Source organism: Aplidium turbinatum, chromosome 9 (genome assembly GCF_918807975.1).
Source record: "Aplidium turbinatum chromosome 9, kaAplTurb1.1, whole genome shotgun sequence".
Classification (NCBI taxonomy): domain Eukaryota; kingdom Metazoa; phylum Chordata; class Ascidiacea; order Aplousobranchia; family Polyclinidae; genus Aplidium; species Aplidium turbinatum.
The window spans coordinates 1,749,250-1,769,963 of NC_137480.1; the positions used below are offsets into that span (position 1 = coordinate 1,749,250).

At 42.0% G+C, this 20,714-nt stretch overlaps 1 protein-coding gene across 1 annotated transcript in view; it reads left to right on the forward strand.

The window, feature by feature from the left end:
* The window catches only part of LOC145776954 (pecanex-like protein 1), a 68,263-nt gene that overhangs the window by 32,858 nt on the left and 14,691 nt on the right, over window positions 1–20,714 (forward strand). The window contains exons 10-37 of the mRNA XM_082588202.1: window positions 413–503; window positions 929–1,065; window positions 1,156–1,311; window positions 1,595–1,738; window positions 2,439–2,560; window positions 4,131–4,180; window positions 4,433–4,481; window positions 7,944–8,043; window positions 8,411–8,619; window positions 8,924–9,054; window positions 9,215–9,338; window positions 9,909–10,037; window positions 10,134–10,239; window positions 11,125–11,246; window positions 11,716–11,902; window positions 12,295–12,472; window positions 12,646–12,756; window positions 13,274–13,371; window positions 13,435–13,532; window positions 13,617–13,725; window positions 13,864–13,956; window positions 14,207–14,350; window positions 14,776–14,918; window positions 15,184–15,361; window positions 15,906–16,144; window positions 16,525–16,674; window positions 17,718–17,842; window positions 20,534–20,676. Of these exons, the coding sequence (XP_082444328.1) occupies window positions 413–503; window positions 929–1,065; window positions 1,156–1,311; window positions 1,595–1,738; window positions 2,439–2,560; window positions 4,131–4,180; window positions 4,433–4,481; window positions 7,944–8,043; window positions 8,411–8,619; window positions 8,924–9,054; window positions 9,215–9,338; window positions 9,909–10,037; window positions 10,134–10,239; window positions 11,125–11,246; window positions 11,716–11,902; window positions 12,295–12,472; window positions 12,646–12,756; window positions 13,274–13,371; window positions 13,435–13,532; window positions 13,617–13,725; window positions 13,864–13,956; window positions 14,207–14,350; window positions 14,776–14,918; window positions 15,184–15,361; window positions 15,906–16,144; window positions 16,525–16,674; window positions 17,718–17,842; window positions 20,534–20,676 (3,666 nt within the window). The remainder of the gene's footprint in view (window positions 1–412; window positions 504–928; window positions 1,066–1,155; window positions 1,312–1,594; window positions 1,739–2,438; window positions 2,561–4,130; window positions 4,181–4,432; window positions 4,482–7,943; window positions 8,044–8,410; window positions 8,620–8,923; window positions 9,055–9,214; window positions 9,339–9,908; window positions 10,038–10,133; window positions 10,240–11,124; window positions 11,247–11,715; window positions 11,903–12,294; window positions 12,473–12,645; window positions 12,757–13,273; window positions 13,372–13,434; window positions 13,533–13,616; window positions 13,726–13,863; window positions 13,957–14,206; window positions 14,351–14,775; window positions 14,919–15,183; window positions 15,362–15,905; window positions 16,145–16,524; window positions 16,675–17,717; window positions 17,843–20,533; window positions 20,677–20,714) is intronic.

The window sequence follows — 20,714 nt, forward strand, 5'->3', positions numbered from 1 at the left end:
TCAACACCGTTGCAGGTATCATTGATTAGTTTTCTACACGCCATGTAGTGAGAAACACCAGCTGCTCCGCCACATGCTCAACCAGTTTATTTAACGCAAAAATATCTAATCAAAGCAAACATTTCTAACTGAACGCAGTGTGAGAAGATTATTGTCATTATTGAAAGCCAGTTTCGAATTTATTGAAAAATTCACTGCCATTTTTTATGAGTGATGTTTATCAATAAGTTATACAAGTTTCAGAACCAGGCTGATTTTATTTGCTTGTGTCATGCTTCAACCATTCTTATCCGATTTTCAAGTTTGCGAAGTTGGGTTCGTTACCTTATTATTCAATATATATTTCATGGCACGATTACAAAGTTCCCAGTTTGCCTGACGTGGACTGATCACACCACAAACTTGTATGCAGGGTGCTACATCCATGCAGCTTGCGATGGAAAGGAGTGTGGTCGGGATTCTGGTTGGCAAGAATGCGGGTGATAGAGACGAGAATGATCTAGGTGCATGTTTTTTTGACTAAACGTGTCTTAACGATGATCCACTGCTTGTGTCTAATTTCATTCGGTGGTTGCGGTGGAATAGAAGGTTTACCACCTTCATAATATAAATAAAATCACTGAATAATAGTTCCCTGTGTGCCGCCTCGGGAAGCTGGGTAAAACGAAACGTATTACTTTTAGAAAAGTTAAGTAGCGTTAGTTAAGAACAGTTGACAAATTCTACAAACGTTTACGAAACGTGGCAAGTATCACCGGTGGATTTGGAGGGATGTTTTTGCTATCTCAGAATCGATTCTTTCGTAAATAAGTAAAATTGAAAGATGGATCGTTACGTCATGCAAATGCCGTGTTTGGAACTAAAGTGATGAATGCAGATCAGTGACACCTCCTTGGCACTGAATCATGAATGCTATTTTACCATTTAGAGATCTTGATGGAGTTTACAATGCGCCTGAATGCGTTTGCAAAGATGACGGCGTCAGTACGAAGAGCGCTGTGCATGGTCATGATGCACGCATCTGTCTCTGGTGCTTCCAGCACTATTTTGGAAGACAACGAACTGGTTAGCTACTTTGCATTGTGGATTAAACGTCTTGCAACGATCGGTGGCGCCCGAGTTGCTTTCTTGTCTAATTAACGAACTATCATACAGCTCGATGCGTGGTCGGTGATCATTGAAGGTCGTGTCATGGTACGAGACGATAGTGGCGCTGTCATCCTTGGCAAGGGTGATAGCTTCGGTGTGCTACCAACCATGCAGCCGCAGAACCACAAGGGTCATATGACTGCGCTCACGGACCAATGCCAGGTGAGGTATCGCTTTAGCATGAGCTGTGGCACCTGATGCATGTTATTATTAAGTCCATCAATGTGGAGTCTGAAGAGTTGTTTGTTTTTATCTGGTATGCAACGAAAATGGAAGCAAAAACAACTGCAAGGAAAAACAACTGTTTATGGCGCAGCCGATTGATTGCGCCGGCAATGCGGTTGCATTGTAGCCATGACAATGCGGTTGCATTGTAGCCATGATGCCGATCGCTCTGTTGTTGAATGTGTGACACGACAATACTGCGATGATTTACTTGTTTTAGTTTCTTGTTGTCTCACAAAATGACTACTGCAAGATACATCAGCGTGGAATAGACAGTCTACATCACAGGAGGTCTTTTGGGGAGCCAGAAGGAGGAAGAGGAGCAAAGAAGGAACGTGCCAAGGTGCCAAGTGTAGGAGGAAAGGTGAAGTAGCATGAGTTTGTTCATTGTGAAACTTTCACCATGGCGAAAATGTGAGCACAGTTGCGTAATCTTCCTCATCTGTCTTTAGTTTAGTTTCCACGAGTGGAAGTGGTTAACTTTCTTCATGTAGCAAATTTTTTTTCATTGCATCTTCCACTTTAGTGCTAAGTCGCAACTTCTGTTGGAATAGGATACGACTGATAACTTATTGTTGTTACCTGGAAGGAGTTCGTTGATTGCGATTTTTAGAAAGTCTGCAGTTGTTCGTTTTTGTCTTGTGCACAGTTTTTTCTTAATCAAATGTCTGTGGTTCATCTATTTGTCTACAATCTCGATTCTAGAACAAGAATGTCATTGCAATGAACTGTTCTCATTAGAGCGTTTGAGTGGTGTGACGTGGTATTTTCTTGACTCAAACTTTGTGCTTTTTGTTAGTGAAGAAATTCCATTATTTTTAGTAAAGTTTGAGCCTGGCTGCAAACTATGTACATTGTACGTCATACTCCATCTTGAAAAAAAATACCATTTTTTATTGGTAAGACATCATAATGGTAATTCACAGCCCTCACAAATTAAACTTGGCATGAAGCTGAAGTGTACAACGATTCTGATGTTGTCGAATGGACTGGAAAGCTAAAATTTTAAACACTTTTGATCTTTCTGTTATCAACATTACGCCTCAGACATAATGTGTTTACAGCCACAGCCAGATGACGTCACCCAACCGATGACGAAGTCTTGCATCAACAACGACGGCGGCGTGACGTCACTGCAGCTACAAAGCTCCGTTGGGCCATCGCTGGGCCCGGTGGTGGCTTGTAGGTAAGTGCTCTTGTGCCGGGCTTCACCAACAGATGTGTCGTCCGTATAGAAAGGATCGTTTTATGAATTAGCACAACACAGCACGTGATTTGTTACAACTAGGGATGATTGGAGCAGTGTACGCTCAATACTGGCCATCGGATTCTTCATCCTACAATTTTCATCGGTTAGCATGCATCTAGTCTGTTGTAACTTAATTGGTCAATGATTTGGTATGGCCACGTACAACGAATGGAAGAGGACTCCTGGCCTAAAAAGGTTCAGTCGATGGGACTAGAAGAACGTAATTCACATGGACGACCATACAAGAGGTGGTACGATAACGCGCGACCTCCGAAAGGGGAACCTTGTGGCTGTCAACGTTCAAAATAGGAAAACCGACATGAAGCCGGATAAAAATTTGCTGACATCAAACCCTCGCAATACGGGTCCACGTCTTTTAGGCACAGACAGTTAGGCGCCAGTCAAATAAGCGCGCACACTGTGGCGTCTGGATATTTAGGTGCGGAGCACTGTGACGCCCGTTCATTTAGGTGCTATTCCTAGTAAAGTCTGCAGATTGTATCAGCTTGGCAGGTAGGGCAATGCTTTTCACACAAAATGTTATATTGAACAGAAAAATATGTTGTTTTGTTAATGCGCGTGTGGAGAAGAGGTGCGAGACAACGCTCTACTACTCTTGATATTAGCACATCTCCACAGTACATTTGCTTTGCATCCTGAACACAGGTTGCAGCCAGATATAACTTTACTTAATCTGTTATCTTTCGCTGGATTGGTCGTGTGGCGAGTACGTATGAGACAACGCTCTACTACATGAATACATTTCTATAGGGCATATGAACCCTGGCTACAAGTTGCAAGCATAATAGTGCGACTTGTATGTATAGAAGTATAATGCGTAATGGTGCGACTGCGTAATAATGCAAGCGTAATGGTGCGACTTGTATAGAAGTAGTATTCATGTCATAATGGTGCGACTTTGCTCGTTATTAAACCTAGTCAGGGTTTTGACGGAAAACTAAGTTACTCTTCACAATCCTACCACACGCTTGAGTATAGGCTACGGTATATTTTACTGATGTTTAGTGTAGTTATTACTTGACTAAAAGTGAACTCAGTCATGTTCGGAAACTTGAATAATTAATTGATAAAGCTTTCGCCGACGCAAACCTGAACAAACAACAAATAAATGCCGAACACGCAATTAAAAAACAATATATAATATATATTTATCTGTTCAATATAAAATTGTGTGAAAAGCATTGCCGGTTTAAGCAGCTTCACTCACGGAAGCCATGACATATTTTTTGTTCAATATAGCATTTTGTGTGAAAAGCATTGCCCTACCTGCCAAGCTGATACAATCTACAGACTTTACTAGAAATAGCACCTAAATGACCGGGCACCACAGTGCTTAGCATATAAATATCCAGACGCCACAGTGTGCGCGCCTATTTGACCGGCGCCTAAATGTTTGCGCCTAAAAGACTTGCTCCCCGCAATACGGGGAACAAAGGGCGTCAAACCTTGCACTAACTAACTAACTATTTGATTGTTGTTTGTTCAGAAGCAACTTGGAAATGGCGCACGGAGACGGAGTTTTATGCCACGAAAAAAGTCAGTATTGTTGCATCATTCACTTATCTGCCTTGTTGTTCAATTAGAAAGATCGACTGAATCTTCTTGTTTCAATAACCGGCAGGGTCGTTGTTGTGATCTTATGAGCGTGGCCGCGATATGTGAACAACTTCTGTGTTGAAATGTTTGGGTTGATTATTTTGTAACTTCTTTTACATCAAAGTTTTATCTGCATTAATTAGTTTGAGCTCTTCATTTTTTTTACCGAGTTCTGTGTATTCTCATGCTCAGATGGTGACAAGGCGGAAGAGAAAGAAGAAGTTATGACTTCCACAGAAAGGTTAGATTTCTTCAGTTTCAAGATTTTCTGGAAACTGAAGGATAAATAACAAAAAGCTGTTTAACTTGTGCATTGTTTTTTTTAAAGGTAAATTGATGTGTTGAAGCCGTCAGGACCAAACCTTATGAACAATATGCCATTTATTGTTGTGATGTTGGCCATTTATTACAAATAACGGAGTAAACCTGTTTTTTTTCGGGTTTCGAATAAAAGCAATTTTTTTCTTAAATATTCATTCATTAAATATTCATTTTTTTCACGAAATATTCATTCGGTTTGTTTCGACAAAGCACACTTCTACTTTTCCACTGATTTGCATAACATCGGCGCATGAAAATTAATGTATCGAGGCTTTCGTCAGTTCATTCTATTTGTGAGTTCCGCCACAAACGGCTCCATGGCTGAGAAAGCCCTCTCTGGCTCCACAAAAACAGAATTGCGTGATTGAGGTTCTATAGTCGAGTTTCAAAGTTTGTTCTCCTGTCTGTGACGGAATAGTAATAAACTGATTGAAGTTTTGGCGCTTGTGTGCCTGTTTCCCCGTACTCCCATTTTGCGCTTACGTCACGCGCTAGCGCTCTTAGTCAAGGTGCTGCAAGTGCCCCTGTGTTAATATCCTGCCCTTATCTTACACCCGCCCTGCACCTAGAGATGGGCAAGATCACCTGTTTGGGTTATCTTGAAGATCAAGATCGGGATCTTGAAGATCAAGATCTTGAAGATCAAGATCACTTTCAAGATCACTTTTTAGGGTACTTCAAAAAATGCAGCTCTTGATCGAAAAGGGTGCAAAAAAACAAATTTTACTCGTAAGCAACCTGATGAAAGAATGTTGGTATTGCAAACTTTTGTTTTTAACTACTCGAACACTGGCCTAAAAACTGTGGAAAGTTAATGGCTGTTGCTATCATCAATCGTTGCTGTAGTTTGAGTAGGATCGTAAGTTTGCAACCTCAAGGCCGAGGGTTATTTTTGGACTACTTCGGTCGTGTATAGTCGACCCGTATTGGATGCCTGCGCATAATTTGAGCTGCTATACAGTTATATCTTCATCAAGGGCTTTCAGACCATCCAGCTCTGATAGAGGCAGGCGCAAATGGTTGTCTTGATTTGCATGCAATGGAATAGTTCCCCAATAGATCACGTGACAAAGAAACCTCAAGAAACAGCGCTGGTTCGGCTCTCGGGATATGTGCTTAACTACGCATTTCAAAGACAGCTCTCTGATCAGCGGCATCTAGTGAATGGAATGATTAACAGCCAACAACACCAACAATCAGAAACTTTACTCAACCTATCTCGGTAACGGGGCCTGCATCAGTGATTCAAAGCCTCTACAAGTATGCGAAACTGCCAGGACCAAGCTCTCAAAGTTGGAATAATCAAAGATGGAATATTTTCAAAGGGGAACAATCGGAAGAACATTTTTGAACTACACCATTTTCATCAAAGTATTGTCTGGTTAATATTCAAAGCTTTTATTCGTATTGCAAAGAAGTTATCGCAAATTTTGATTGGATTATACCAACAATAATCGCACTTGTTACCCATCTGGCAACATTGGTGTGACGGAATAGGTGAATATAAAGGCTGTCTGGTGTCTGGCTGTCTACTAACAAAAAAAGCTCAGAGATCTGAGGTCAGATAAACCGCTTCAAACAAAATCAAAAAGTATATAAAAAGGGACAGCATTCTATTTACACATTTTATGTACTATTTTTTGTTCTCAGCCTATATCCTAACAATTCTCAGTCTGGTTCGTTCAATGCAGTGTCAATAAGCCACTTCACATGACCAAAGTCGACTAGAGTCCATCCTAAACTTTTCAAACATCTCAGATTGGATCAATGAAAGTAAACAATTTTTAGAATTCACAAAACAGAAATGTAAACAAATCTTAGTCATTTTTGTCATGCGTTGATATACAGTCGTAGGCTAGGTTACCACAGAAAGCTTTTTCAATTTTGAAATGGCAACACTAACCAAACTCGATTGAGACTTCAAATCGACTTTTATTAGACGCATGAGTCATATTAACAGTGGCTAAATCATAAATGGTAGTAGTTACCACTAATTAAGCTTCCTTGTACAGCACCAGTTCAAAAAAAATGTCTCTATGATATATAGTAAGTCACTTTAATTTTAAAGTGATCTTGATCTTATTGACTATCAAGATCAAGAGTGATCTTAGATCAAGATCACCAAAATAAAAATCACGATCTTGATCATCAAGATCACGCCCATCTCTGTCTGCGCCTACGCCACACACGCAGGAAGAGAAAGCATGGACAGCGAGCGAACATTAAGTGCATGTATGCGCAAACTGCCAGTGAGCGTGCGTGACGTAAGTGCAGATTGAGAGTGCGAGGGAACAAGCACAAAAGCACCAAAGTTTTTTCTTTTGCAACCACCGTGTTGCAATAAATATATTATGATGAAACAGTAAGCAAATAATAAACAATATGAATTGCATTCAACCGAGCCAAATTGCACATTAAAACATTTTATAGTCTTTTCCTAAAAAACCTAGGTTTCTATGTTTTTATAACCGGGTTTCTGCTTGTAAAAAATAGCAAAAAAACAACGGGTTTCGGATTCTGGTAAACCCGGGTTGCAAACACCAATTGAGGCATAACCGTATGTTCAAGCTAGCGTCTAACATGCAACATGACATGTCTTCATTCTCAATCTGCATTTACTGGCACGCTGGACTCACACACATTTGCAACCATAGTTTTTAATGCAAATAACTTCTTTTGTTAAGATTTTCACAGAAAAAGCAACACAAATGCCACTCAACGTTGACAGTACCGGATCATGACGTCAATAGCTACCGCTGATGCCTGAAGTGTCGGCTGCATATCCGAGTGGTGAGAACCATGGAACGGCACTCGAAAGGGCACCGGCTCGACCCCGCTCCAAAGCATGTGGCTGTGTCTTTAGTAGGACGCTTCATGGCATGCTTGAAGGTGGACACGAAGATTGGTTTCCTTTCCTTCCCGTCCACTTAATCCAAATCTTCAACTACCGGGCGTAAGCCTGGATACGACAAAACAAGCCTGGAGTGTTGCGTCAGATGAATTTCGTGTTTGATTCATCAAGTTGCGGAAAATGTATTTTACCATTTACAGAGCTGACACGAGACATATCCAAGCAGTTGACATACGAGTCAACCAGTCAATAGCTAAGAAAATCTGCAAGATTTTGCAGAGAAAAGTGCCGAGTAAACGATTGGCTCCGATTATGGAGCAGACGAGGGACGTTGCGCATGGCAACCTTTTGTTGCGTCACCTGCTACCCGAGCAAGTTTTTATGACATAGTCCAAATGACGTGATCCGCATGCCAGGTGTCATGTAGCGACTTTAATCCGACGCGAAACGTGGTTATTTCTTGTGTCAAGGTCATAGTGGTGAAATGAGCCGACCACAGCAACCTTACTTGGTTGACCACTTGTGTTCCAGGGAGGTGGGCGCAACGTCAGGATCTGACAGCAGGAACGTTGACGAGAACTTCAAGCAATGTTTGCAGAACTTTCAAAAAATCCCCACGCACTCTCCTAAGGTTGGTGATCAGTTGATTGACAAGGTGAAGCCACGTAACCTCCATGCGGCTTTCCGGGAAGCAACTTTTGAAAAGGTACCATTATAAAATCCCCTTTCAACTTGGTTTGGTAATTACAGAAGAAAAAACAGCAACAGCTGTGGTGGGAATCAAACCCACGTCAATGTAATTACTAATTGCTACCACCGCCCTAACCCAATGCGCCAAGCCAGCCGATGGGGAAAGAATGGCTAAACTGAGCTAGAATATACGTTTTCCTTTGTTGCTCAGAGGGGATTTTTTTATGGTACCTTTTCAAAAGTTGCTTCCGGGAATCGCTTGTTTGTCGTTGCTGCACTAGCTCACAGCATTGGGTTGTTTCTTTCAGAGAGTGTCATCGGTGCAGATGTCACGCCCGCGACGGGGACGTCATCGAAGTCGCCCCAAGCGCGCCCACTCCTACCTGTCGACCGATACCAGCCACTATGTGGCGCCTGATGAATCGTTCCGGTTCGAAATTGAGTCGTTGACGTCATCTACTCGCCATCGCCACCCTGCGGGAGAGTCAACCGACGCTGAGATTGTTCATAAACAGAGGTATCGCACTGTGTGTAACTTTCAGCAATTTAAGTTTAAAAAATGAATTGAGCTGTTTGTGGTGCGATACAAAATTAGTTCCAAATTCTCGTTTAGTGGCGGCTTTGTTGGGATCTTTGCCCTGAGAACATTCTGGTCCAGAAGGCTTCACCACCAAACCTGTTGCCTTATTGACCTTCAGTACCATCTCTGTGGGTGGTATCAACCTTTACATTAGGTCAGAAGCTACAAGACGATCGCCGTGCGGACGGCAGTTTGGTGAACATGGTTGGTTAGCAATGGTTAATGAATTTGTGCTGTTTAGACACATTTCAGCTCCTCCCGTTCAAAGCAGCGAATCCGAACTCGTCCAGGCAGCTGCCGACAACGACAAGAAACTTCACCTTGCTACGACGTATGCTGACACTAGCGAAGGCGCCACTCACAGCTTCCAAGGTCAGGTTGCTGCTTGGCTTCAACCTGTGCGCGTCCTTAGGACAAAAATTTAGCGGAAAAATTCGATACCTACAAGTTGATATTATGTGCAACAAATTGATGCGTACAAGTCGACAAGGCGCTGAAGAGCACTATTGACGATGACGCATTGTTGTTACAGACGAACACGGGAACTGGATGACGTATACCTTCAATAGTGAAGGGTCCGGCGTTGCTACAGATCTAACCAGTCACGAGGTGTCGCAATTGCCGACTGGCCGTTCTACCCGCCTCAGATCTCGAAGGTAGCGACGACTGTTGTCACGTTCGTTTCTGCTCAAGCTCGAGGCAAATTCACTGACAAATATTTGCTACGTCAGTTCGTTAGACGTCATCATCATCATTCAAATCCGGTTTTGTCCCTACTAATAGGGGTCACGGATTGTTTCCTTGCAGCGATTGTCTTTCCTCCTATTCTCCATTTCGTTCTGTCCATTGCACTATCATTTCTTTAGTTCGACTTTGTCTGGTTCCTTCTTCACCTGTTCTTTTTGGTCGTCCTCGTTTCTTCTTTTCATCTATCTTAAAGCCAATGCATTTCGAAGAAAGCTTCCTTCCCTCGTTAGCACATGCCCATGCCCTCTTACTCCATTTGCCCTTGCAAGTTGTTCTGTATTATCCTTTCTCAGCTCTAGCATATCCATCACCGTTTTTTCCTACACATTGCTATCACTATTGCTCTTTCGTTCATCTCAGAATTGCCAGCTCATCTTAGCACCCATGTCTCGCTCCCGTACAATATTGCAGGCCGCACACAACTCCAATGCACTTTACCATTTAGTTTTAACCAAAATATGATCTGGTTTGCTCCACAGACGCGCGCGACATGACAGCTCTTCCAGCCAATCAACTCGTGGTTTTAACAATGACGAAGTTCTTGCTCCGTCACACAACGATCGCCTCATGTCCGTAATGCGTCGCTCGACTTCGGCACGCTTCCCTGAGTAAGTCACAACTAAATCATAGAATGCATTCTAGTTTGTGATTAAAATGTAGTTTGTCCCTCACAGCTAATTCTGTATGTTGGATATGTTGTGCAGTCATCAGCAACTTTTCTTGGATGCTTTACGCCGTTCCATCGATACCGGGCAGCGCATGCCCTCCTTTCCCGGGGCAGACACTTCACCATCATCCCTCTTGTCCCAGGTAAGCCTCCGCCTTGGTTGTTGCTGATCGCATTCTGGTTTGACACAAAACGTGGAATATGATTTTCTAGAGCTAACTCCCATATGGTTTGCGGCAAACGAGCCAATGAAACTTCTTCAATGGGAGTAAGGTTACAGTTTATCTATTTAATTAAGGCGAACATATCTTTGAATTATACCTCTTCTTTGCCTAGCAGATTTCAAGCCTTGTCAGAGCTAAGTGCATCAAAGCTCTAATCATGTCGCTTTTTCTCATATATTGATTACATAGATAATTCACAAATTATTTTGTTTGTAAAGATGAAGTGCCGCTTTTGTTGGGCAGTGTTGCCAGACGCGCGTGCCTTTGTTTGCATGACCGATGTTTTGCCATGCCGATCTTTACACACAGGCAATGCCAAAGTGCAGCTTAAAATTTGACTGGAATCCGATTTATTAGTAACCAAAATCGCTGATATAAGTTGATAGCTTGAGTATTAGTTAATAAATAGAGTCTTTGTGTGATTTTGAGCTAATTTGTGTTATTGTTACCATACAAATAATGGACTAGATTTTGGCACTTATGCTGGAAATGCAAAAAGCGTCTGGCAACACTCTGGTAATAGGAAAAGTTTTGTCTTTTTTTTTTCAACGTAAAATTGGTAGTTTTGCAGTGATGTGAGGTTCGGTGATCACATTTTGGTAAGTGGGATTCTCTAAACTATTATTTCAAAGGGATATAAAGCAAATTTAGTTTTGAGTTCAAAATCGAAACTGCATCGGCCTTCAGTTTGCACGTTGTCAAGGTCTGTGTAGTGTGTATACTGTATATAGTTCGACGTGCTTATTATATTTTCCAAGCCATTGTCGTGATTACAAAGACCATAATAGAGCAAGGTTGTTGCAGCTGGACATGATCCAACGTAGTCCATCCCCAAAAGTGAAGCTCTTTTACAAAGTTCGCTTGTTCCCCTTCAAGTCCTTCACCATCCAGTACGACAGGTTGGCTCTCATGGACTTGCTTGACAGGTGGGTCGAGGATTACTTGGTGCGGTACATGCTGAATTAGTCAGTTGAGGAAACAAGCAAAATGGAAAACCATCAAATCAAACTATTTGTATTGTTTTGTTTACAATATACCCGAATGAATGGACGACCCTTAGTAGACATTCTTATCAGTTGCTGATGCGCAATTCTAAAAATAAATGAGAAATTACGATCGCATTGTGAACGATCATGTGAATGATGTGATGGATCAATCATGTGATAAATTGATCATGTGATTAATCAGTTGTGTGATGAATCAAATCATGATAAACCGATCATGTGGTGAATCAGATCACGTGATAAATAGATTATGTAATGAATCGATCATATGATGAAGTGATAAATCGCACATGTGATAATTAATCAATCATGTGATGAATTGGATGATCAAGTGATAAATCGATCATGTGATAAATTAGATCATGTGGTGAATCACACTCATTAATTGCAGGAACATGCTCGCTCTTGAAGCCATCGGGTCTGTAATCCTGGCGATGGTGGTTGCCACTCTTGGATGTCTCGTTCTCCGGACCGGTTTACTCCACGATGTTTGGACCCTCTGGTTTTGTGCCGTCATGGCAACATCACAATACTCGCTTATCAAAAGTGTCCAACCCGACTCTGCATCTCCTACGCACGTAAGTCGATCGTTTATGACTTAAACGATGCGATTGGAATGGCGCAACTCTTTAATTGGCGTCATCTCCTGGTAGCTCTTGCAAGTGATTCTTCAACTTAGTCGTCATCGATCAGTGGCGTGCACTGGTGACGTGCGCAAGGTTCAATCCACTAGTATGTTTGATGCAGCGATGAATTTAAAGAAAGGGATGACTGCTTATGAGCCAGTGGTGTCACCTTACCACAGGCTCTTCCACTTCGGCGACGTCTTGTCGCCAGATCATGATGGTGTTTGTTTAAGCAGGTTATCTCTTCCGTTGAATGGCTGTAGAAGTCATGCCAACCACGCCTTAATGTACCTGCAATCTGCATGTAGTGAAAGTATTCAGGAAGTTAATGTTTCTGTGTGCAGGGACACAACAGGATGATCGCCTACAGTCGACCTGTCTACTTCATCATGTGCGCAGTGCTGCTGCTCATCTTCAACGAGCTTTCAAATCCTCAGATTATTCAATTGAACGGCTTTCCCCTCTACAAGTGGACGCTATTCGACAATCTCGGCTTCACCTTTGCAAGGGACTTCATGCTGAGTCAGTTGGCCGCAAATGCCGCCCATTGATTCTTTGTGACGCATAAAGTTTGTGACGCATAATTTGCTAACGTAGTTGCCATCTTGATGCTTCATATAATCGTATTGTTTTATTTACACGATTTATAATATGACCGAACTGTGCAAGGGTAGCTTACAAATAGTTATGTTTAGTTTTCCTTCTTCTCCTTCCTGTGATCTTCCTCTTCGGGTTCCTTCCTCAGCTCAACACGTTCACCATCTACGCATGCGAACAGATGGAAATCCATGTTTTTGGCGGAGTAGGTGAGATGTGACCAGTTTGTGTTCAGACTAGACCGGAAGATTATGTTTGCTCTGCTTGATGGGATTCTGATCGAAGTTTGTTTGAATAAACTTAGTTCATCATGGACGACGAGACTGCTGAGTGGCTGAAGATTTCCTGCCCTCCAATCTAGCCTGGAAAGATCGCTCATACGCCATCATCATCATCGGCGTATGAGCAGATCTTTCCAGGCTAGATTGGAGGGCAGGAAATCATCAGCCACTCAGCAGTTTCGTCGTCAAGGACCCTCAGGTTATGCCCACCGTGTGGAGGCCGGTGGGTTAGGCAGTGGTGAATGACATGGTCTGCGGTCTGTTCAGTGGCACCACACTCGCATTCTGAATAAACTTAGTTGAAGGCTAAGCACGGAATCAAGCCGTGTGGTGGTTGGCCGACCAGTAGCAGTTATTGAATGGTGAGTCGAAGCAGATTAAACTGATAACAGCTATCTGTCTGTGGTTGAGATGTGAAATTATTGATGTATGATGTTGCTCGCAGCTGCCACAAGCTTGCTGGGTGCCGTGTTCAGCCTCGGACGGAGTGTACTGGCCGCCGTGATCTTATGTGGATTCTGCTACGGCGCCTTGCAAAGCCAGGTGAGCTATCGTGGTTGTGGATGTTTGTTAATGATATTTATTTCAAGCTTTCATACCCCACAGGAAGGAAGCCAGCACATCATGTTTTCCACATTCTGCGGATTACTAGCATCGTTGTCTTATCACTTGAGCCGCCAGACAAGCTCTCCTGCCGCCTTGTGGTGAGTTACATCATGTAACAACAAAGCTTGACACGAAATGAAGTTTTGATATTGTGACGTGATAATAACCAATTGTATTCGTAGGTTTATTGTCAAGTCAAAGATACTGCCGGGTATCGGCCGGTCATCGGTCGACGACGACCCAGCAAAGGAAGCTGATTGTGTGAGCGGCAGATACGTGGTTAGCGCTCTGGTACGTCGGCTGACGAAAATTGTGTCATCACGCTTGATCATATGTTGCTGGTCCTACAATGTTCAGATTTCAATATTGTGAATATTTAAAGTCTTATGAAGTCTGTGATCATCGGTACATCATTGTTGTGCTTTGTAGAAAGATCGGCTGGAGACGGACGTGGTCTTGTGCCCTGTCATCTGTGTGCTGACGTTCGCCGTCCACACCAGCTCGGCCTTCAGCTCGTTCAAGGTAGGCCGCTCTTGTTTGCCTTCAGTGACGTATTGTAGGGTTTTGCCTATCTTACGACCCCAGAGAGTGGCATTTCTGGGAAAGCTTGACCTAGATTCCGTGAGAACAGAATTTAGGTTTTGAATTTGCAGCGTTTAAATGCATTTTTCAATTCTAATAATTTCGGTTAAATGTTAAAATATAAGTTTGTTGCTTAAAACATGGTACATGTTACAGTATCACCTCATCACAATCGCGCTGATTGTTACAGGAAGTTTTGACGCTCATTTTCATCGTTGTCTCCGGAGTTATTGGCCTCTTTGTTCATTACACCCTTCCCCAGCTCAGAAAGAACTTGCCTTGGCTGTTTTTCTCCCATCCCATACTTAAACCGCACGAGCATGACCTACGAGAGGTAAGCATATAGAAAATGTGTCAACTATTGCAGTGTGCCTGTGATAAAAACTAGTCTAAAGGTGGTCTTCTTTTGGTCTGCGATTGGTCGTAGTAAGAAGAGACTCATCGCATGGACACATAAACGAACGGTCCACTTGACTCAGTCCAATGTTGTAACTGGTTTTCCATCATCATCATAATCCATCGTCGGTTTGTTCCCCACTAGTGGGGGTGGCCGATTGTTTCCGCGCAGCAATTGTTTTAATCCCTTTTCTCCATTTCACCCTGTCCCTTGCATCATCTTCCTTTTCCATGCCACTGTTAATTGTGGTTTGACTTTTAACCGCATCACTTTAACCAAAGTAGGGGTAGCCTACAGTGTAGGGCCAATGTCGCACAGTTGCTTGTATCTCACCACGATAACCATCAGACCACCAATATCAGGTCACCGAACCCGCCAAACTGATGTGGTTTGAGAGGATTTACGTCATCGTCGGCTTCATCGAGCGCAACATACTCTTCCCCGTCATCGTTATGAATTTGCTAACCAAGGAGGCTTCATCCATCCATTCCATGTACGGTGCAACGTAAGTGATTGATCACCTCCATCTTGCTGGAGTGTATGTTGCTCCTATGTTTGTTACGAGCCCTTATGCTTTGCTTATTTGGCCTAGTTTTTCCATCGCTAATGTTCATTAATAGCATCAAGATAATGAGTAGATCGCGTTTGCATAAGTGAATTGGTAGCGGCATTTTTTGACGTTTTCTCAGTTTGCATTGTCGTATGCAGCAACCATCTTTTTCCTTCAACAAACATTTCGCTTGCAACTTCAATAATGCGATTTCTTGTAGGTTTGGTTGCGTCATAATTACCGTGATTGGGTTAAAGTTGCTCAGGAATGCCTACGCCGTCCCATCGATGCAGTATCTTGTCTTCGTCTCGTCGTACTTGTTCGTGACTTACGACGCTCCGCAGTATAAAAAGTTCTTTCTTATCACCAACTTTGTGATAAGCATCCTTTTTGTCAAGGTGGGTTATTTGCAGCAATTTCCTACCCGATCCTGACCGTTTGCGTATCTGCAGGTCGCTGCAATAGATGGAGTTTATGAACCAATCAGAAAGCAAGATTTACATCAGCTGATTGAAGTCATGGGACTCATGCATGTGGGAAAATAAATTAATTGACATTTCACCGTCGACAGCGTGGCCTAGCGGCCTGGTGGTTATGGAAGTCATTTCGATGGCGTGGGTTGGATTCCCACCTCTGCCATTACTTTTTTCTTGTATTATCTTGAACAAAGTTCAAATCTAGAATCAAGTCTCTGGCTGAGTACTACAACGATCACAACGATTGCAGTCAGCTGATTGATAGGAAAAATTGTCATATGCTAAACAGCTAAAGTGTCAAAACACTCCAACGTTTCTTATGTCACAAACATGAGACAAGAGAAGGTTTTGCAGGCGACTATTTCAACGGTTTGACTTTTTGATATAGGCGCAGATAACCTAGGGAACCTTCTGTGTTGATTTGGAATTTGTGCACTGCCGTTTTCTCAATCATATTTGCATTTAGTTTCAGGAATTAGTTCTGAAGCTCAACTTTTGGTTGGTGTATGTCGGTCCATGGCAGGTTACCTGGGGTTCCGCCTTCCATGCCTTCGCTCATCCTTTCGCGGTTCCCCACAGTGCGTTTCTAACCGCCCATGCATTGTTTGCGTCACTCGTGCAAGCTCCATTTGCTCCTTTTGTTGGAAGTGCGTTGTTCTTTTCATCTTACATTAGACCCCTGAAGTTTTGGGAGAAGAATTACAAGTGAGTTCTTCGCCTGCGTTATTTGGGAAGGTCTTTGGAAACTACAGTTTTGTTGTTAGAATTTTATTTGTATTGATAAACGCAAACCCATAAGAAAATACTTTGTAGTTAATTGTTGTGTGGTGAACCGTAACGCACTTGATTTAATTTAAATACGCTACAACCACTTGTTAAGATATTTAATTGTTTATTCTTTTGAATAAGTTACATAGCAGAATCAGTGAACCAGGTGGTTTCGGTCTTTTCACAAACATGCGGGGATTGTCAAAGTAAGAAATGTAGTTGGTGTCAGTGCGGTAGGCACGTTATCTATGTCGAACGTTGTCTGCCAACTGACCCAGTCATTGGTCAAGGCAGCCACTAACCTGTGCATTCCTCAGCACAAAGCGCATCGACCATTCCAACACGAGACTGTCAGCTCAACTTGAACGGGGTCCGCACTCTGACGACAATAATCTCAACTCGATATTCTACGAGCACCTCACCTATTCTCTCCAGAAGTCGCTGGCGGGCGACATCAGTTTAGGAAGGTGCCTACACAATGTTCATGGTCTTGTATGTTTTCACATCCACCATTTTTCATTTTGACAAGTGCAGTAGATTAAAATTGGCCAACTATAGATGTTTATTAGGGCTGTGGAGTCGGGCGAAAAGTATATGAAGCCGACTCTTCGTTGCATAACCGGCCGACTTCGGCTTTAGTGTTGCCAGATTTTTTTAGGGTTTCAAGATTTTTTTAATTGTTGTAAACATGTCGGTCTACATTCTGCAGAAGTTAACTTAATGTCAAGAACGTCTCATTTGTTGTCTGGGTAAATTGTGTAATGCTATTTTTTGTTGGTTGACATCTCATGTCCTTCACTTGGAAAATCTGATGCTTTTATCTAATTGTAAACCTACCAGACATTTAACTGTTGTTACTTGGCTGATTCGTAAATTAACCAACTCACATGATACCGGATAAACAATGAAAAAAAACTTTCAATATCATTGCAAGAATTTAGTCAGTTTATTTCGTAATAGAAATGAAAAGTCTGTTTGTCATTCCACACTCAAACTGAATTCTGGCTGCAATGAAACTAAGTGTCAATTTGTAGCATTAAAAGTATTTAAGTATTGTGCACTTCAAAATTTGAAGTTGTCGAAATGTATTCTGATATTAAAGTTATGATCGAAATTGAAACGACGACTTTCACAAAAACGAACAAGAACAAACACTTTGTATTCACTGGTAAAGTTTTAGAGCACAATACAGAAAACAAGAAACTATATTGTGAAAAAAACACTGCAACATTGTTCATCGTTTTACCAAGACGGATTCGGCTTTTTTAAACGACTCCGATTGCACAATGCACAGCCCTGATGTTTATTGAATGTGTTGATAACATGTGGTTAGTCTATTGACGTCTGTTGTATGCGGTGTTGATATTTGTCATCCCTTGCACCCCGGAGGCTGCATGCGAACTGTGTCACAAAACAACCGCACCGGTCAGTCGACTCTATCTTGTTATCGTTTTCACTAAACTTGCTGCAGTGAGCTCCCATTGTTGTGCAATAATGCATTGTCTTTGAGGTGGGGAAATGTCTACTCCGGCGACTGTTTCATCCTCGCTTCGGATTACCTCAACGCCATGGTCCACGTCGTTGAATGCGGCAACGGGGTCTTCACCTTCCAACTGCGTGGCTTGGAGTTCAGCGGTGAGTTCTTCATATTTCTTGGTGACTTTCGTTTAACACAGGGGTGTGCAACCTTTATTACAGGAGGGCCAGATATAAATATCTGGTTGAAACCGCTGGCCGCACATTTATTTAAAATATGCTTTCTAGTAGTTGCAGGCACAAAAAAGTAGTTTTTTTGGTATTCCTGTTATTCTTATGACATTATTAGGGGATATCTCCTTCCAAAAATAATAACTTAACACGCATAAACTCTTTTCTGAAGAAAACTGCTATTCAAATTTATTGTCACACGGTCTGTAAACGAGTTCAGTGAGAAAATTACAGCTGGCTTCTTTTCCCGACGACTTTTTCCAAATTTACTTTAATAGAAGTGCTCGCAATTCGAAGTCCATTTTCCAAGTGTTCGTCTGTCTGAACCGATCAATATTGAGATTTTACGACGCCCATTTAAAAAAAAAATTGTTTGCACAAGTACGTTGAGCCAAAACGAGCTATTTTTGAAGCCATGATTTTTTTCAGATGTGGAAAGTCATCTTGATTGAGATGTTTTCGGTAAAAATTGCCAAGATTCATTTCTAAATATACTTTGTTTCAAATCCGTTTTCTCTTAAAGATCAATCAATTCAAGTTGGATATCAGCTGGTGCTTTGTCCATGTCTATGTTGAATGGCTAAGAGAATACATCAAACAAATGTTCATGAGATTTGAAGTCCTTGAAACGAGCCAAAAAATTATGCAATAATTTTTCAAGTTGGTCTGCAAATTCAGTTTTCTTAAGACGCATTCCATTGTCTTTTAAAGTTGGAAAATGGAAAAGGTTTTCTGTCTGTATGTGGGCTTTCCATCTTTCCAAAGTCGTAATTTGTTCATAAAACCTTTTATGTGACCATTCATTTTATTCGCATACTGATTTTTTTCGCTGCAATCTTGTATTGAGATCATTCAGGTGCGTAGTTATATCAGCTAAGAAAGCTAGATTGCATATCTCACTTTTGTCTTCCATTTCAGTTATTGGGCGCCCTTTAAGTTTCAAAAATTCAAGACTTCTTTCTGCAGTTCGTAATATTGTCGCAACATGCAGCCCTTGCTTAAGCAACGCACCTCGGAAAAGTAGCCTACAGTAGATCTTGTTTATCATCCAGAAACTTTGAAACTGTCGATGGTTGAGCCCTCGTGCTGGAATGAAATTTACTGCCTTAACAACCGGGATCAACGCGTATTTGAACTTCAAGGATTTTGCGCACAGGTTTTGCTGGTGAATGATACAATGAAAAATTGTGATGTCATCATCGATTTTTTTTCTCCCTCCGCACGGCAGACTTTAAGAGACTTATGAATCCTCAATGTCAGTTCCGGACATGGATCGAGCACCATCAGTTGCGATTCCGCATAAGCTGGACAAGTCCAGTTCGAACTTGTCAAAAGCATCAATTACTTCAGTAAAAATGTCAGCCCCAGTTGTCATGCCCTTCATTGACTGTAGTGACAGAAGCTTTTCCATTTCGTTCAAGTTTTTGTCCACTCCTTCTACAAATATGGCCAAATGTGTTGTGTCTCCGTCTGGTCCGTACTTTCATCGATCGCAAAACTCCATGAAACAAAGTTCTTCACCTTATCCCTGAGAGTGTCACTAATATCACAAGCAAGATCATCGATACGCCTCGCTATCATCCACCATGACAGACTTATTTTCTCGAACTCACTCTTCATTTTAAGAGTGCAGAGTTCTTAGTGCAGAGTTCTTCTGCGACATCGATAAAACACTGCTTCACAAAATTACCGTCAGAATAAAGTTTCTTAGTTCAGCTATTCTCTGTGCAATTCTGTGCCTCCGATCTACTGACGTTCCAAATAATTAAATACAATCGGATTAGCGGTGGCCGGTGGGAGATTTCTAAAATGGTTAACAGAAGGTGCGAAATGTACAATAATCCACTCTACAATGAATTGTTCGCACGTACCAGGCTAAACTAAATTATAAACACGTTTCGCGGGCGCACACAATTCAAAATTGGTACATCTTTGCGGGCCGCACAATTTTTCTTCGCGGGCCGCATTTGGCCCGCGTGCCGCACGTTGCACACCCCTGGTTTAACACGTAAATGTTGTTGCTTCGTTGTTGTGTCTCTCACATTGTGACGTCACACACGTTACATACAGTGATGCGCCGGAAGTCCGACGTTCCGGCTGGAGAATTGCAACTCTGACCAGAGACTGTAGTTTCAGGCTCTTGGTAATTAATATCTACTTTATATATGGTGGTTGGTACACCACTGTCACTAAGCATTGAAAGCGCTAACCAAGCCCTCTTAAAGAAAGTGCTTTATGGCAATGCTATAAAGCTTTATAGTGCTTTATGGCCATTTTATTTAAAGTGCTTTATGGCCATTTAAAAGGCTCCATTTAGGTGTAAACGTTTAGGTAGATTTTAAATCTGGCTATACTTTCTATTCACCCGATGTATTATTGACAGATAATTGATAGCAACTTGATTCTGATTGAATTGCATAATTCAAAAACAATATCGTACATAAAATAAAAGATAACTACATAAATTTGAACGTTTTCGCCAAAACTTTCTGCCTTCGTCAGAAAAATAACTTAATTCATCTAAACAAAACAAAGATATTCGTGAAATGTTAATAATAAATGACTGAAAGTACTGGTCCTAGCCTGAGGTTGTTCCAATACACGTATGTGTCGCAACAGGCACGTACTGCCAGCAGCGTGAGGTGGAGGCCATCAACGAAGGGGTGGATAGCAACCATGGATGCTGCTGCTGCAACGTTAGGAAGATCAGAGGCTTGCTGTCATTCAACACGGCCTTCAATCTTCGTTGGATGGCCTGGCAGGTACAACTTCCTTTCTCGTTCACTTAATTCAAATCGTT